Source organism: Panthera leo, chromosome D1 (genome assembly GCF_018350215.1).
Source record: "Panthera leo isolate Ple1 chromosome D1, P.leo_Ple1_pat1.1, whole genome shotgun sequence".
Lineage (NCBI taxonomy): Eukaryota > Metazoa > Chordata > Mammalia > Carnivora > Felidae > Panthera > Panthera leo.
The window spans coordinates 30,884,061-30,902,659 of NC_056688.1; the positions used below are offsets into that span (position 1 = coordinate 30,884,061).

Consider the following 18,599-nt stretch of genomic DNA (forward strand, 5'->3'; position numbering starts at 1 on the left):
GTCTCAGTATGTGATCTATTCTAAAGAATGTTCTATGTGCACTCGAGAAGAATGTGTATTCTGCTGCTTTAGGATGAAATGTTGTGAATATATCTGTTAAGTCCATCTGGTCCAGTGTGTCATTCAAAGCCATTGTTTCCTTGTTGATTTTCTGTTTAGATGACCTGTCTATTGCTGTGAGTGGGGTATTGAAGTCTCCTACTCTTATGGTGTTATTATCAATGAGTTTCTTTATGCTTGTGATTAATTGATTTATATATTTGGGTCTCTCACATTTGGGGCATAAATGTTTACAATTGTTAGATCTTCTTGGTGGATAGACCCTTTATTTATGATATAATGCCCTTCTTCATATCTTGTTACAGTCTTTATTTTAAAATCTAGATTGTCTGATATAAGTATGGTTACTCTGGCTTTCTTTTGGTTACTATTAGCATGATAGATGGCTCTCCATCCCCTTACTTACAATTTGAAGGTGTCTTTAGGTCTAAAACGGGTCTTTTATAAACAGCATATAGATGGATCTTATTCTCTTATCCATTCTGTTACCCTATGTCTTTTGATTGGAGCATTTAGTCAATTGACATTTAGAGTGAGTACTGAAAGAAACGAATTTATTACCATTATGTTCCCTGTAGAGTTGGAGTTTTTGGTGGTCTTCTCTGGTCCTTCTAGTCTTTGTTGCTTTTGGTTGGTTTTGTTTTTGTTTTTCACCTTTTTTCCCCTCAGAAAGTGCCCCTTAAAATTTCTTGCAGGGCTGGTTTAGTGGTCACAAACTCCTTTAGTTTTTGTTTATCTGAGAATGTTTTTCTCTCTCCTATTTTGAACGACAACTTGCTGGATAAAGAAATCTTGGCTGCATATTTTTCTGATTCAGCACACTGAATATATCCTTCCACTCCTTTCGGCCTGCCAAGTTTCTGTGGATAGGTCTGCTGCAAACCTGATCTGACTTCCCCTGTAGGTTAAGGAATTTTTTTCCCTTGCTGTTTTCATGATTCTTTCCTTGCCTGAGTATTTTGTGAATTTAACTATGATATGCCCTGTTGATCGTTGGTTTTTGTTGAATCTAAGATCTCTGTGCTTCCTAGATTTTGATTTCTGTCTTTCCCCAAGTTAGGAAAGTTTTCTGCTATGATTTGCTCACATACCCTTCTACCTCTTTTTCTCTCTCTTCATCTTCTGGGACCCCTATGATTCGGATGTTATTCCTTTTTAGTGAGTTACTGAGTTCTCTAATTCTTCTACCATGCTGTTTTGCCTTAGTTTCTCTCTTTTCTTCTGCTTCATTATTCTCCATAAGTTTGTCTTTTATATCATTGACTTGCTGCCCTGCTTCATCCATCCTTGCCACCATGGCATCCATTCAAGATTGCAGCTCAGTTATAGCATTTTTAATTTTGTACTGACTGGATTTTACTTCTTTTATCTCCACAGAAAGGAATTCTATGCCCTTTTTCAACCCCAGCTAGTATTCTTATTATCATGATTCTAAATTCTGTTCAGACATCTTGCTTGTATCTGTGTTGGTTAAGTCCATGGCTGTCATTTCTTCCTGTTCTTTCTTCTGGGGTGAATTCATTTGCTTCATCATTTTTAAGGAAGGAAAAGAATTAACAAAATAAAATATTAAAAAAATAAAAAATTAAAAATTAAAAACAACACAAAAAATAAAGTAAAGGATGCTAGCTCCTAGGTGTGTTTTGGTCTGTTGTTGAAGGAAGCTTGATAGAATAGAGAAGAAGGAGAAAGAAAGGAAAAGGAAAACATTTGAAAATTTTAAAAAATGAATACAATAAAATGTAATAAAATTAAATAATGAAAGTAAAATAGGATTTAAAGAACGTACAAAAAGATTTAAAAAATAGTAGATAAAATTAAACAAAAATCTTTTTTCTTTCTTTCTTTCTTTCTTTCTTTCTTTATTATTTATTTATTTATTTATTTTTCAATATATGAAGTTTATTGTCAAATTGGTTTCCATACAACACCCAGTGCTCATCCCAAAAGGTGCCCTCCTCAATACCCATCACCCACCCTGCCCTCCCTCCCACCCCCCATCAACCCTCAGTTTGTTCTCAGTTTTTAACAGTCTCTTATGCTTTGGCTCTCTCCCACTCTAACCTCTTTTTTTTTCCTTCCCCTCCCCCATGGGTTTCTGTTACGTTTCTCAGGATCCACATAAGAGTGAAACCATATGGTATCTGTCTTTCTCTGTATGACTTACTTCACTTAGCATCACACTCTCCAGTTCCATCCATGTTGCTACAAAGGGCCATATTTCATTCTTTCTCATTGTCACGTAGTACTCCATTGTGAATATAAACCACAATTTCTTTATCCATTTGTCAGTTGATGACATTTAGGCTCTTTCCATAATTTGGCTATTGTTTAGAGTGCTGCTATAAACACTGGGGTACAAGTGCCCCAATGCATCAGTACTTCTGTATCCCTTGGATAAATTCCTAGCAGTGCTATTGCTGGGTCAAAAGGTAGGTCTAGTTTTACTTTTCTGAGGAACCTCCACACTTTTTTCCAGACTGGCTTCACCAATTTGCATTCCCACCAACAGTGCAAGAGAGTTCCCGTTTCTCCACATCCTCACCAGCATCTATAGTCTCCTGATTTGCTCATTTTAGCCACTCTGACTGGCGTGAGGTGATATCCGAGTGTAGTTTTGATTTGTATTTCCCTGATGAGGAGCGACGTTGAGCATCTTTTCATGTGCTGTTGGCCATCTGGATGTCTTCTTTAGACAAGTGTCTCTTCATGTTTTCCACCCATTTCTTCACTGGATTATTTGTTTTTCGGGTGTGGAGTTTGGTGAGCTCTTTATAGGTTTTGGATACTAGCCCTTTGTCCGATATGTCATTTGCAAATATCTTTTCCCATTCCGTTGGTTGCCTTTTAGTTTTGTTGGTTGTTTCCTTTGCAATGCAGAAGATTTTTATCTTCATGAGGTCCCAGTAGTTCATTTTTGCTTTTAATTCCCTTGCCTTTGGGGATGTGTCAAGTAAGAAATTGATATGGCTGAAGTGAGGTTTTTTCCTGCTTTCTCCTCTAGGGTTTTGATGGTTTCCTGTCTCACATTCAGGTCCTTTATCCATTTTGAGTTTATTTTTGTGAATGGTGTGAGAAAGTGGTCTAGTTTCAATCTTCTGCATGTTGCTGTCCAGTTCTCCCAGCACCATTTATTAAAGAGACTGTCTTTTTTCCATTGGATATTCTTTCCTGCTTTGTCAAAGATTAGTTGGCCATACGTTTGTGTGTTTAGTTCTGGGGTTTCTATTCTATTCCATTGGTCTCTGTGTCTGTTTTTGTGCCAATACCATGCTGTCTTCATGATTACAGCTTTGTAGTAGAGGCTAAAGTCAGGGATTGTGATGCCTCCTGCTTTGGTCTTCTTCTTCAAAATTACTTTGGCTATTCGGGGCCTTTTGTTGTTCCATATGAATTTTAGGATTGCTTGTTCTAGTTTCGAGAAGAATGCTGGTGCAATTTTGATTGGGATTGCATTGAATGTGTAGATACCTTTGGGTAGTATTGACATTTTGACAATATTTATTCTTCCAATCCATTAGCATGGAATGTTTTTCCATTTCTTTATATCTTCTTCAATTTCCTTCATAAGCTTTCTATAGCTTTCAGCATACAGAGCTTTTACATCATTGGTTAGATTTCTTCCTAGGTATTTTATGCTTCTTGGTGCAATTGTGAATGGGATCAGTTTCTTTATTTGTCTTTCTGTTGCTTCATTATTAGTGTATAAGAGTGCAACTGATTTCTGTACATTGATTTTGTATTCTGCAACTTCTCTAAATTCATGTATCAGTTCTAGCAGACTTCTGGTGGAGTCTATCGGATTTTCCATGTATAATATCATGTCATCTGCAAAAAGGGAAAGCTTGACTTCATCTTTGCCAATTTTGATGCCTTTGATTTCCTTTTGTTGCCTGATTGCTGATGCTAGAACTTCCAACACTATGTTAAACAACAGCGGTGAGAGTGGACTTCCCTGTCGTGTTCCTGATCTCAGGGAAAAAGCTCTCAGTTTTTCCCCATTCAGGATGATGTTAGCTGTGGGCTTTTCATAAATGGCTATTATGATCTTTAAGTATGTTCCTTCTATCCCGACTTTCTCGAGGGCTTTCATTAAGAAAGGGTGCTGAATTTTGTCAAAGGCCTTTTCTGCATCGACTGACAGGATTATATGGTTATTATCTTTTCTTTTATTAATGTGATGTATCACATTGATTTGCGAATGCTGAACCAGCCCTGCATCCCAGGTATGAATCCCACTCGATCATGGTGAATAATTCTTTTTATATGCTGTTGAATTTGATTTGCTAGTATCTTATTGAGAATTATTGCATCCAAATTCATCAGGGTTATTGGCCTATAGTTCCCTTTTTTTACTGGGTCTCTGTCTGGTTTAGGAATCAAAGTAATACTGGCTTCAGAGAATGAGTCTGGAAATTTTCCTTCCCTTTTTATTTTTTTGGAATAGCTTGAGAAGGATAGGTATTATCTATGCTTTAAATGTCTGGTATAACTCCCCTGGGAAGCCCTCTTGTCCTGGACTCTTATTTGTTGGGAGATTTTTGATGACTGATTCAATTTCTTTGCTGGTTATGTGTCTGTTCAAGCTTTCTATTTCCTCCTGATTGAGTTTTGGAAGGGTGCGGGTGTTTAGGAATTTTTCCATTTCTTCCAGGTTTTCCAGTTTGTTGGCATATAATTTTTCATAGTATTCCCTGATAATTGCTTGTATTTCTGAGGGATTGGTTGTAATAATTCCATTTCATTCATGATTTTATCTATTTGGATCCTCTCCCTTTTCTTTTTGAGAAGCCTGGCTACCTGGCTAGAGGTTTATCAATTTTGTTTATTTTTTCAAAAAACCAACTATTGGTTTTGTTGATCTGCTCTACAGTTTTTTTTTTATTCTATATTGTTTATTTCTGCTCTGATCTTTATTATTTCTCTTCTTCTGCTGGATTTAGGCTGTCTTTGCTGTTCTGCTTCTATTTCCTTTAGGTGTACTGTTAGATTTTGTATTTGGGATTTTTTTGTTTCTTGAGATAGGCCTGGATTGCAACGTATTTTCCTCTCAGGACTGCCTTCGCTGCATCCCAAAGCGTTTGGATTGTTGTATTTTCATTTTCATTTGTTTCCATATATTTTTTAGTTTCTTCTCTAATTGCCTGTTTGACCCATTCATTCTTTAGTAGGGTGATCCTTAACCTCCATGCTTTTGGAGGTTTTCCAGACTTTTTCCTGTGCTTGATTTCAAGCTTCATAGCATTGTGGTCTGAAAGTATGCATGGTATGATTTCAATTCTTGTATACGTATGAAGGGCTGTTTTGTGACCCAGCATGTGATCTATCTTGGAGAATGTTCCATGTGCACTCGAGAAGAAACTATATTCTGTTGTGCTGGGATGCAGAGTTCTAAATATATCTGTCAAGCCCAACTGATCCAATGTATCACTCAGGGCCCTTGTTTCTTTATTGACCGTGTGTCTAGATGATCTATCCATTTCTGTAAGTGGAGTGTTAAAGTCCCCTGCAATTACCACATTCTTATCAATAAGGTTGCTTATGTTTGTGAGTAATTGTTTTATATATTTGGGGGCTCCAGTATTTGGTACATAGACATTTATAATTGTTAGCTCTTCCTGATGGATAGACCCTGTAATTATTATATAATGCCCTTCTTCATCTCTTGTTAACAGCCTGTAATTTAAAGTCTAGTTTGTCTGATATAAGTATGGCTACTCCAGCTTTCTTTTGACTTCCAGTAGCATGATAAATAGTTCTCCTCACTCTCAATCTGAAGGTGTCCTCAGGTCTAAAATGAGTCTCTTGTAGACAGCAAATAGATGGGTCTTGTTTTTTTATCCATTCTGATACCCTATGTCTTTTGGTTGGTGCATTTAGTCCATTTACGTTCAGTGTTATGATAGAAAGATATGGGTTTAGAGTCATTGTGATGTCCGTAGGTTTCATGCTTGTAGCTATGTCTCTGGTACTTTGCCTCACAGGATCCCCCTTAGGATCTCTTGTAGGGCTGGTTTAGTGGCGACGAATTCCTTCAGTTTTTGTTTGGGAAGACCTTTATCTCTCCTTCTATTCTAAATGACAGACTTGCTGGATAAAGGATTCTCGGCTGCATATTTTTTCTGTTTAGCACACTGAAGATATCGTGCCAATCCTTTCTGGCCTGCCAAGTTTCAGTAGAGAGATCGGTCACGCATCTTATCAGTCTCCCTTTATATGTTAGAGCATGTTTATCCCTAGCTACTTTCAGAATTCTCTCTTTATCCTTGTATTTTGCCAGTTTCACTATGATATGTCCTGCAGAAGATCGATTCAAGTTACATCTGAAGGGAGTTCTCTGTGCCTCTTGGACTTCAATGCTTTTTTCTTTCTCCAGATCAGGGAAGTTCTCAAGTATGATTTGTTCAAGTGCACCTTCAGCCCCTTTCTCTCTCTCTTTCTCTTCTGGAATTCCTATGATACGGATATTGTTCTGTTTAATTGCATCACTTAGTTCTCTAATTTTCCCCTCATACTCCTGGATTTTTTTTATCTCTCTTTTTCTCAGCTTCCTCTTTTTCCATAATTTTATCTTCTAATCACCTATTCTGTCCTCTGCCTCTTCAATCCAGGCTGTAGTCACCTCCATTTTATTTTGCACCTCATTTACAGCATTTTTAGCTCCTCATGACTATTTCTTAGTCCCTTGATGTCTGTAGATTCTCTGCTGTCCTCTATGCTTTTTTCAGGCCAAGTGATTAATTTTATGACTATTATTCTAAATTCTCATTCCATATATTGCTTAAATTGGTTTTGATCAATTTGTTAGCTGTCGCTACTTCCTGGAGTTTCTTTTGAGGAGAGTTCTTCCGTTTCGTCATTTTGGGTAGTCTCTGGGGTGGCACGGAACTATAGGGCACTTCTGTGCTGTCTGGAGCAACTTGTGTTGGTGGGTAGGGTGGCAGTCAGACCCGATGTCTGTCCCCAGCCCACAGCTGGGGCCACAGTCAGACTGGTGTGTACCTTATCTTCCTGTCCCCCAAGGGCAGGACTCAATGTGGTATGGTATGGCCTCTGTCTGGGCTACTTGCACACTGCCAGGCTTGTGGTGCTGCTTTGATGGGATCTGGCATATTAGCTGGGTGGATCCATAAGATGCACAGGGGTGGGAGGGGCAGGCTTAGCTCACTTTCCCCTGATGGTCCCCTCTGGAAGGGGCCCTGTAGCACCAGGAGGGAGGCAGGCCTGTCAGAGGGTTGGAGCCACAGAAGCACAGCGTTGGGCATTTGCAAGTTGGTGCAAGCAAGTTCTGTGACTGGAACTGGTTCCCTTTGGAATTTCAGCTGGGGGATTGTAGAGGGAAATGGCGCTTGCCAGTGCCTTTGTTCCCCCGCTGATCTCTGTCTTTCTGGGACTCAACAACCCTCCCTCCTGGCGTCCACTTGCCCTCCCTGCTTTCTGAGAGCAGAGCTGTTGACTTTTAAAATTCCAGATGTTAAGTCCTGCTGGCTGTTCAGAACTCATGGAGTCCGGGCCCTCCACTTTTGCAAGTCAGACTTTGGGGGCTCTGCCTTGCCTGGCAGGCTGCCCCTCCTCTGCCCCGGCTCCCTCCTGACAGTCTCTGTAGCACACACTGCCTCTCCACCCTTCCTACCCTCTTCCGTGGGCCTCTTGTCTACGCTTGGCTCTGGAGAGTCTGTTCTGCTAGTCTTCTGGCAGCTTTTTGGGTTATTTAGACTACGTGGGTCAAATCTAAGGATCAGCAGGATAGCATTGGACATAACTGGACAGCAACATGCAGAAGCATGAAACTAGACCACTTTCTTACACCATTCACAAAATTAAACTCAAAATGGATAAAGGCCCTGAAAGTGAGACAGGAAACCATCAAAACCATAGAGGAGAAAGCAGGAAAAATCCTCTCTGACCTCAGCTGCAGCAATTTCTTACTTGACACATCTCCAAAGGCAAGGGAATTAAAAGCAAAAACGAACTATGGGGACCTCATGAAGACAAAAAGCTTCTGCACTGCAAAGGAAACAATCAACAAAACTAAAAGGCAACCAACGGAATGGGAAGAGATATTTGCAAATGACATATCAGACAAAGGGCTAGTATCCAAAATCTATAAAGAACTCACCAAACTCCGTAGCTGATAAACAAATAATCCAGTGAAGAAATGGGCAGAAAACATGAATAGACACTTCTCTAAAGAAGACATCCAGATGGCCAACAGACACATGAAAAGATGTTCAACGTCACTCCTCATCAGGGAAGTACAAATCAAAACCACACTCAGATACCACCTCACGCCAGTCAGAGTGGCTAAAATGAACAAATCAGGAGACTATTGATGCTGGCGAGGATGTGGAGAAACGGGAACCCTCTTGCACTGTTGGTGGGAATGCAAACTGGTGCAGCCACTCTGGAAAACAATGGGGAGGTTTCTCAACAAATTAAAACTAGATCTACCCTATGACCCAGCAATAGCACTGCTAGGAATTTACCCAAGGGATACAGGAGTGCTGATGCATAGGAGCATTTGCACCGAAATGTTTATAGCAGCACTTTCAACAATAGCCAAATTATGGAAAGAGCCTAAATGTCCATCAACTGATGAATGGATAAAGAAGTTGTGGTTTATATATCCAATGGAATACTACGTGGCAATGAGAAAGAATGAAATATGGCTTTTCGTAGCAACGTGGATGGCACTGGAGAGTATTATGCTAAGTGAAATAAATCATACAGAGAAAGACAGATACCATATGTTTTCGCTCTTATGTGGATCCTGAGAAAACTTAACAGAAGACCATGGGGGGAGTAGAAGGGGAAAAAAAAAAGTACAGAGAGGGAAGGAATCAAACCATAGGAGACTCTTAAAAACTGAGAACAAACAGGGTTGATGGGAGGGTTAGTGGAAGGGGAAAATGGGTGGTGGGCATTGAGGAGGGCTTCTGTTGGGATGAGCACTGGGTGTTGTATGGAAACCAATTTGACAATAAATTTCATGTTTAAAAAAAGGCAATAAATGGATGCTCAGCATTACCTGAATAATTTCATTATGTAAGCGTCTTGTGCAGTTATTACACTTGGGTGGAAGGATTGAACAAGTTAACTTGTCTTCTGCTTTTACCTAAGCACTTCCACCATGCACATTCATTATCTGCTTACAATCTTGGAAACTGCCCACTTGAACCCTTTCAGGATATTCAGATACAATCATCTTTTATTTGAAGACAAATAGCAAAGATGTGGAGAAGTTTTCTATGGAGATTGAAAGGTGTTAGCTGAGAGTGTGGATGCTTAGAGTTTAGAGTTTATGGGTTATGTTTACCAGCAATGAACACTAGTATATCCGTGTGTGTATATGTGTGTGTGTGTGTGTGTGTGTGTGTATAGTGTCAGGTTTACATATATTTTATGTATATGTGTATGTATGTATATATACTATCTAGGATTAATATATATATATATATATATATATGCCCATGAAATGGATCCCTAATGCCTGGTGCTAAGTAAGTTTGGTTTTATGATCTTACCCATTTCACCTCATCAGTTCAGGGCAAAGGAAAGAGAAAGATTGGTTTGTTACCAAAATGTGAGGCTTGGCAAAGTAGGAATGTGTGAGGTTAAGGAAATAACAACTTCTGACAAGGAAGAAAGCATCTATTTGAGATAGCAGAACACAGTGTGAGGCCAGAAGGAGTGTGACAAACTGAAGAAAGAGACTAGGATGTCAGCAGGGAACCTTACTTCCTGTCTTTAGTTCTTTTTTTAAAAAAGAACTTTTTTTTAATGTTTATTTTTGAGAGAGGGAGACAGAGTGAAGTGGGGGAGTGGCAGAGAGAGAAGGAGAAGGAATCTGAAGCAGACTCCAGGCTCAGAACTCTGAGCCATCAGCAGAGAGCCCCAGTAGTGCTAGAACTCACAAACCAGGAGATCATGACCTGAAGTGGTGGTCCCTTGGACTGAGCCACTCACGTGTGTCCTCAGTTCTTGAATTTGGCTCAGAAAGAATTCACAGCCCAACTCTTCAGTAAGCAAGCATTTATTAGCAGCCATAGTGAAAGTGCACTGGAAAGGAAAGGAAGGTGGAGCAGTCTCTGAGAGGGGGAGGGGAAGGGGAGAGGGACAAAAAGAGGAAGAGGGACAAGGGAAAAGGGAGAGAGAGAAACCCATTGTGTAGGGTACTTCCACCTTTTTAGCTACAGTTTCTTCCTGGTTCTTTGGTCCCACCCTTTCCTCCCCTCTTCCCCCCCCCCCCCCCCCCCCCCAGATTTCAGCATTTAGTCTCTGAACATTTAGGATGTTTCCCATCAAACCTCCTGAAAATCCACGGGGTGGGGGCATGAAACCCCAATGTAATCGTTTTATAATGAAATTAGGGTCCTTTGAGGACTCAAAGTCCGCAGTCCTACTGAGGGTATAGGGAGTGTGCATGTGCTTGTCTTTCAGGAATTTCCCCAGCTATTTGTGCTCTGGAGATGGGTGGTGGACCCCAGCTTTTTTCAACATTTGGCAAAACCCCTTCCCTGCTCATGTCTGTCTGCCTACCCTATCAAGAAGACTGGAAATTCTTCCCTGAGGAAGGATCTAGGTGATGCAAAAACAAACACAAACAAACAAACAAACAAACAAAAAAACCACAAAAAAAAAAACCCACAAAAAACCTAGAATTTTAAAGACTGAGGAAGAGCAAGCAAGTTTGGGAGATATGGTGAAAAAAATTACTGTGGCCAGAAAGCAGAATTTTAGAATCTTACACCTTAGAAATGAAATATATTTTATTGCAAATGAGGATATACAATTTGATAGATGAAACAGTAGGGGTATGATACCTGGCATTAAAAGGGTCAGGTCTTGGATGGAGATGTCATCAAGGGTAAAGTCTGGGAAGGAAAAGAGAAGGCTGAATCTCCTGCTGAAATAAATTAAGTAGGCAAAAAGGAAGTCAGTAGTGAAAGAGAAAGAATAGTCTCTGCAAATTATGGGTAATAACAAGTAGGAAAGACGTTGTTGGGAAACAGCTGGAAGCAACAGGCTAGTTGTAAATTAAAACTATGTAAAAGTTCAGATGAACATTAGTGGAGTGGATTTTAAAAGGAATTTTTTTCTTCTGATGTATTTGGGTGGCAGTACCGAGAGTAGAAAGGGGTTTTAAAAGCAAGGAGTAAAGACAGGGGGGAAACAAGTGCAATTATGCAATTAAGAAAGTAATATGAAAGGGAAAGAATCAGTTGCAAATCTCCTGGACATCAATCGAAGTTCCGGTTGGTTACTGGTAGAGGCAGAGCAGTGAAAGATCCACCAATATGGTGAAGAGTAGATTGCAGTAAAATACAGCCTTATTCAAAATGTAGACACCGCAGGCACTGCTGCCTCTGGAGAAGTTAACCCACTGGGGAATGCAGCTTGCAGGACATCTGTGGTGTTCTCTTTTCAGTTCCAGATAAATTTGCTATAAAAGGGAGAGTTTAACGACTCTTGTAGCCTGGATCTGGATTGTGGATAGATCCAGCTGTGAGAACTAAAAAAAAAAATGTCTTAATGTTTATTTATATTTGAGAGAGAGAGAGAGAGAGAGAGAGCGCAGGGGAGGGGCAGAGAGAGGGAGACACAGAATCCGAAGCAGGCTCCAGGCTCTGAGCTGTTAGCATAGAGCCTGACGCGGGGCTGGAGCCCATGAACCACCAGATCATGACCTAAGCTGAAGCCCCAGGCTTAACCTCCTGAGCCACCCAGGAGGTCCTGAGCCGTGAGAATTTTAAATACAGCTATGTCTCCCATCCAAGAGGGAGCCTGGTTGCCCACCCCAAAAGCTGAAAGAAGGGCCATGGCAACCACACAGGTGTGTCTGCCTTGGTGAAATTAATTTAGACGCTCCGCTACCTCTACTTCTAACCCCCTACCCATTCTGCTTCCTCGGGGTCTTCTCCAGGCTCTGCTGCGGAGAAAAGGGCAGGGGCGGAGAGGGGAGCTCCACGTTAGCGTGCTTTAGAATTGGCGGCTCAAACACGGAATGCGGAGCCTCAGAGTTTCAGATTCTGTAGGGCTGAAATGGTACAGAACATCTGCATGTTGACCAGTTTCACCTAGGCCACGTGGGCCAGTGCTGCGGGCCGAGTTAAGTTACCAGCTTGAGGGTGGGTACGGTAGAGGAAAACGGTCCGCCTCCCCCAAGATGTAGGTTGGCCTTGCTAGGCTTTCCTTACTGAGGTAAGAGGATATTCCTTATCCGTGTCCTCAGCACCCAGCAACAGGGCAACTGCGGTTTGTGAACACGTGCTGAAGCAGCATAGAGAGAGGAGTGGTGGTCGGCGTGCAGAGGAGGGCAGCTCCTCCCCCAGCCCAGACACTCGGGGACGGTAGGAGGCAAGTGGTGGTGGGGAATAAATCCCGCTGCTGCCGACAGTTCGCCAGTCGCTGGGTTGCGCTGGCTCCCAGACCCCGGAGGTAGCTCAGCGTCGGGCTGCGGAAAGGGAGAGTCTGTGCGCCTGTGCGGATCTCACACTCAGCAGAGGCGGAGAGGCAGGTCTCGGGAGAGATCCCTGGAAGTTAGCCCCGCAAGTCTGCGGAGGTGGGGTGGATGGAAAGCTCCCTGCACTCCGCAGAGGGGGTGCCCAGAAACTGTTCGCTGTCACAACGGATGGAGTCCCAGGGACGTCTGGGTGCCTCAGCTGGTTAAGCTGAGACTCTTCGTTTAGGCTCAGGTCATGATCTCATGGTTTTGTGAGTTCGTGCCACGCATGGAGCTCCCAGCTGACACTGCGCAGCCTGCTTGGGATTCTCTCTCCCCCTCTTTCTCGGCCTCTCCCCTGCTCACGCTGTCTCTGTCACTCTCAAAAATAAATAAACTTAAAACAAACAAACAAAACTGTTGGAGTCCCTAAAGCCAGAGCCAGCCTTCGGGACTCGAGGACCAGAGGGGCGGAGAGGGCCAGCTGAACTCACAGCAGCTTCAGAGTTCCGCCCCGCCGTTCCTGGGCTTCGGACCCACAGGCGCAAGGCCCGTGAACGTGGAGGGGTCTACTAGCCAGCGGGTCGGCCCAGGGGTCTGAGGTGGGGGCGGATCAGCGGAAGGGAGAGAGGATAAGCTACCCGGGAGGGAAAGGGGCTACAAGGGGAGTGGCGCGCTTGGAGGCTTGGGGGCAGTTCTGCCGCTGGGAGAGGGTTGTGTGGAAAGGTCTGTCAGGGGCTGGGTTGAGAACAGGTAGGCGGTGGGGAGACCTGCAGGGGCGGGGTCGTCCCCAGGGTTGGGAGAGGGCTCGTGTGCGGTGGGGGCGGGGCACCGGAAGGTGGGAGGTAGTTCAAGGTCCTGGCTGCCCGGGGGGAGGAGCGCGGTGCCGGTTAGTTTCCGCTGTGTCCCCCGCCTGGCGGCTGCTACCCACCCACCTCTGCGAAGTTGGCGTTGGAACCGCTCGGCACCGGGTAAAGTGGGTTCCGGCCCGGATGACCTCCGGAGCACTCACGCCCGCGACAGCCCCGGGACCTCTCCACACCTCCCGCGCTGTGGCCTCTTTACCAGCACTGGGTCCGCCCGGCAGCCCTGGCCCCTCGGGTATTCTCATTTTCTTGAATTTTTCTCTAGGACCTTTATTCAGGTTCCCTCGAGGTTCTCCGTCCTTTCTGTCTTTCCCCCGGAATCTCTGAGCGTCCCCTGATCTCATTCGGTCTCCCAGGACTCTTCACGCCCACAGTGAGGAGACGAGTGGTGTCCAGAGGGTCGTGCGCGCATTTCTTCCCCGGTCTGTCTTCTCTAATCCCTGAGCCCCATTCTACTTTCCATCCGATTTCCCTACAGAAAACAGTTGGGTTCTACCTTCTCGACTCTGCCTAACGGAATACTCATGAAGCCCCATGGTAAAGCTTATGAAGTTTATGGAGGCAACGAAGATGTTTTACTGATTCTGGCAACTGCTGCATTTGTTCAGAAAACATTTGTTGAGCACTTGTAATTCAGGCGCTGCTCTGGGGAGTGAGGACACAGCCATGCCCCATGCAGAGTGCTTCCAGGCTTAGAAGCTGTGCGCCCCCCACCTCCACCCTGGCTTTGCTAGGCCGCCCTGGTTCTGCCTACCTCGGACTCATAGAACTTTTAATATCTGAAGGAAAGAGCAATTGTCCCAGGGTGAGCAGTATAAAGAAGACCAAGGGCCACACAAAGATGAGTGTGTTCTGGGAGCTAATACGATGGTGTCCTGCAGTAGCAGAGAAGTAGAAAATTGGGTTGGGGATAGAAATTGGGACCCCGCTACAGAGGAAGTCCTACATTCCAGCCTAGTTCTCTGCTAAGCAGCACATTATTAGGGTTCATCCCTTAACAATAGAAGGTCTCTGGAAAATTTCCCAGAGATTATCCTCTATTTTGTGAAACTTACTTGACTGAGGCTTGCTCTTCCCTAAAATGTAACTGGTATCAGAAAACCCAGTTATTATCAAGATGCTCTTGGTGCTGCTGCCCTCCCTCCAGTCAGTAGACATGGCCTTAAGGTGCTGTCTGTTGTGAGTCCAAGTGGTGCAGAAGCCAAGATACAGCTATGCAGAATTCTGCCTTCCAGTCAGGCTACTTCTATCTTCCTCACCATCCTCCTTGGCCAAGACCTCACTCAGCTCTGCCTCCTTCTCTGCCTCCAGGGTGTCTGACTTCTGTTCTGTCTTCTCTGTTTAGCATGCTGACCTTCTTGTTGAGACCTGTGGGCATTCTGTGCCTGTCTTCAGGGTTATTGGTAATGGCTCAATTTGGAGGAGACCTCTCACCCAGGTATGTTTGAGAGGGAAAGGGTGGGAAGTTTCTCTTTGCACTGGAAGTGTACTTAGGCCCCTGAAGGAAAGACCTTCTGATTTGCCCAAAATGTGTGCCACAGGGGGAACATCTTTAGGACTTCATGCACCTCCTCTGTCCTTGCAGGATGAATCAAGCTTACCTGACTCCCTTCCACATAAAGAATCGCAATGTGGGTCTGAAAGTTGAAGGTTCAAGCTTCACACTAGATGGCTCTCCTTTCCTGATCATAGCAGGCACTATTCACTATTTCCGGGTGCCCAGGGAGTACTGGAGGGACCGCTTGCTGAAGCTGAAGGCCTGTGGCTTCAACACTCTTACCACGTGAGTGCTAGCTCCTAAGTAATTATTTCATGAATTTATAGTTTGAATTTCTAGCTCTGAGACTTTATTAGACCAGTCTAAGGGTTGACCCATTTAGTACCTTCTTCATTGTTCTTAGGATGTCTGAGTCTCCACTTGATAATCTCTAGAATATCCTATTGATAGAGCCTGCTCTGATTGCTCTGAAAGAGTTCCTTCTAAACAGGGTCCTTGTGGCCTGTACGCAAGAGTCTAACTTTCAGAGGCAGTGGTCAGTACAGGTGGCTGTGGGTCAGTGGTCCCTAACTACTGAATAAGTTCAGTACAGCAGGCCTCTCTCTTCCTTGGATATCCTCACTTGCCATACGAGTCATAGCCCCAGTGATGATTCCTAGGATAGAATACTGTTCCAGAAAATGTGTTTCAAGTTGGGTTTCACTGAGAACCAGGCTTGGCAAGTAATGTAACTATCCTCATCCTAAAAGCTGAAATTAACAAAAATTAGTAATTTCTTTCTAGGCTTCTAAGCTTGGAAAGTGCTTATCCATTACTGTTTGGATATCAGTTTTAGTTTTCTCTTTTTCAATGGTTTGGTTTTTAAAATATAGGTTTAGAAGAAAAAAATATTTAATTGGAATTTGACTTGGTGAGTGACATGAGTGATGCTTTAAAGTATTTACCCTCTAAACTGTCATAATGCCTTTTACACACCACATTATTTTCCCTCTTTCTTCCTCATTAGTTTGTTCCTTTGTATAGCAGTGAACTTACAAAAATAAGTAAGTAAGCAGTTGCTTACAAAAGTAATAAGTGTCACTGTTATTTCATAAGCTATAAGATATTCTAAGTCTCTCAAAGAGGAAGAGAACATTATCTCAGAATCAAAGCAGGCTTATACATTGGATACATTAGAATATAAAGACTGAATTGTCTTAAGTTTTTTTTTGTTTGTTTTTTGTTTTTGTTTTTTTTTTTTTTTAGAAAGAGAGAGAGAAATTAAGCAGGCTCCATGCCCATCCCAGAACTGTGAGATCATGACCTCAGTTGAAATCAAGAGTTGGACATTTAACTGACTGAGTCACCTAGGCTCAATCTTTTTAAAAAAGTTATTAAAAACGAATCAGCCAGTCTTGCAGGAACAAACCTAGAGTCTGACAAAATCAGATTTGCTGACGTTCAAGGAGGGAGTGTGTTCCAGAAGAATGGTGGAATGCCAGTCTCAACAAAGGGGAAGAGAGAAGAGACTTTGCAAGGTTAGGCTCCAGGTGAAGGACTCTGAAGGGAGTCTGAGAAAAGCAGGGACAACTTCTGGATTTGTTATTGTGTCTGATGCAAGATTAGAGGAAGTGGGTTAGTCAAGGTTGGGTGCTGGCATGAGGTGAGGGTAGTTTAATATTTTTTTCATGTTTATTTATTTTTGAAAGAGAGAGAAAGAGAGACAGAGCATGAGCAGGGGAGGGGCAGAGAAAGAGGGAAGCACAGAATCTGAAGCAAGCTCCAGGCTCTGAGCTGTCAGCACAGAGCCTGACGTGGGGCTCAATCCCATGAACCCTGAAATCATGACCTCGGCTGAAATCAGGTGCTTAATTGACCGAGCCGCCTAGGCACTGTGGTGAGGGGAGTTTAGCAATTAGGCCTCCCTAGAAGTAGATGGGTAGAGCAGAGAAGCTCTGGGGGTGTGTTTGGTGAGAAAGCAATAATCATTCAAAGAGGTGACATTTTACAACTGCTACACTGTTTTGGGAGCAACACTGTTTCTTATTAACTTTTCAGGGGGCTTTAATCTGTGTCTGCCTTCCAGTCTGAAAATTGCAGGGCTGGTTTTTCATTTTCAATTAAGCTGATTTCCATTCTTAAAATCTTAAACACGTTTTCAGTCTTTAAACATTTTTTACTATGGATTCACAAAAACTTCGGTATCAGATCTTGACCAATGTTTGAGAATGCAATGATGGGTTTTAGTTCCTGGCTACCACTGGTTACATTGTATTGTCTATTCATTCTTGCACTATCACAACACTTAATAATTTTATCTTTCTGTTTTAGTTGTGTTTGTTCCCCCTTTTTCCAAATATGATAGTGGGTTTCTATCTGTTTTAGTATCTGATAAAACAGTATATTCTGTTCTAGTATTTGCTAGGCTAGGTTGCTTTCTCAGCCTTTTATTGCCTGCCTTAAGGAATTATTTACTTTACTATTTCTAGGGTCGCCTGGGTGGCTCAGTCGGTTAAGCGGCCGACTTCGGCTCAGGTCACGATCTCGCGGTCCGTGAGTTCGAGCCCCGCGTCGGGCTCTGTGCTGACAGCTCAGAGCCTGGAGCCTGTTTCAGATTCTGTGTCTCCCTCTCTCTGCCCCTCTCCTGTTCATGCTCTGTCTCTCTCTGTCTCAAAAAAATAAATAAACGTTAAAAAAAATTACTTTGCTATTTCTAAAAAAATATTGTCTTCTTTTGGGATGCTGGAGTATCTATTTCCTTTCTTCTGTTAGCTTGAGAGGGATTTACTCTTTTACTGGATGCTCAAGAATTTATAACATTCATCCTTGATTTATCAACTAATACTCTCTTATACTTTTACCCACTCTATAATACGAAGACATTAGAATGCTTTATCCCTAGTTATTTCTCTCTTAATGTGTGTGTTATTGTTATGTATTTTAATTCTAAATAACTGAAGACTATTATTGCTGTTCTGGAATCTTCCTGCATGAAGAACACATTTTTGAATTTTCTGTAGTGTAAATTTGCTGGTGACAAAGTTCTCAGTTTTTTGTTTATCTGAAAATTTCTTCATTTTCTTTTCATTTGTGAGGAGTATTTTCACTAGTATAAAATTCTAGGTTGGCAGATGTTTTAGCATTTTGAAGGTAATGCTGCTGCCTCTGGCTTTCATTATCCCTGTTGTAAAGTCAGTTGTCCATTTAACTGAAACTCTTTAGAGGGCCATGTATCCTTTTCTGTAGTTACTTTGAGGACTTGAAAAATTTCCTTTTTCTCCCCAAATTTTGTCTATTGTCTTTTGTCTATTTTCCAAATAGACATTATTTTTTAGAGGAGTTTTAGGTTCACAGCAAAATTGAGCAGAAAGTATAGAGAGTTTTACCTCAGGGGAGGGGAGAGGTAATTACCAATGGGAAGGTTGAGTTAATTACCAATGGCCATAATTTAATCAATTATACCTATATAATGAGGCCTCCATAAAATGCTAACTGAAGGGATTTGGCGAGCTTCCAAGTTGATGAACACATTCAAGTGCTGGGAGAGTGGTGTGCTCAGGGAAGCCATGGAAGCTCCCTGTACTTTCCCTGTACTTGTCCTATGCATCTTTTCTATCTGGCTGTTCCTTAGTTTTATCCTTTATAATAAACTGGTAAAGCTAAGTGTTTCCCAGAGTTTTGTGAGCAGTTTTAACAAATTATCAAACATGAAGAGGGGGTCATGGGAACCCCTGAATTGTAGCTGGTTGATCGG

General features: G+C 42.6%; 1 protein-coding gene across 1 annotated transcript in view; it reads left to right on the forward strand.

The window, feature by feature from the left end:
* The first annotated feature begins 13,892 nt into the window (after nucleotides 1-13,892).
* LOC122201162 (beta-galactosidase-1-like protein 2) overlaps nucleotides 13,893-18,599 on the forward strand; it is a 59,621-nt gene continuing 54,914 nt past the window's right edge. The window contains exons 1-3 of the mRNA XM_042907107.1: nucleotides 13,893-13,996; nucleotides 14,714-14,806; nucleotides 14,954-15,151. Of these exons, the coding sequence (XP_042763041.1) occupies nucleotides 13,893-13,996; nucleotides 14,714-14,806; nucleotides 14,954-15,151 (395 nt within the window). The remainder of the gene's footprint in view (nucleotides 13,997-14,713; nucleotides 14,807-14,953; nucleotides 15,152-18,599) is intronic.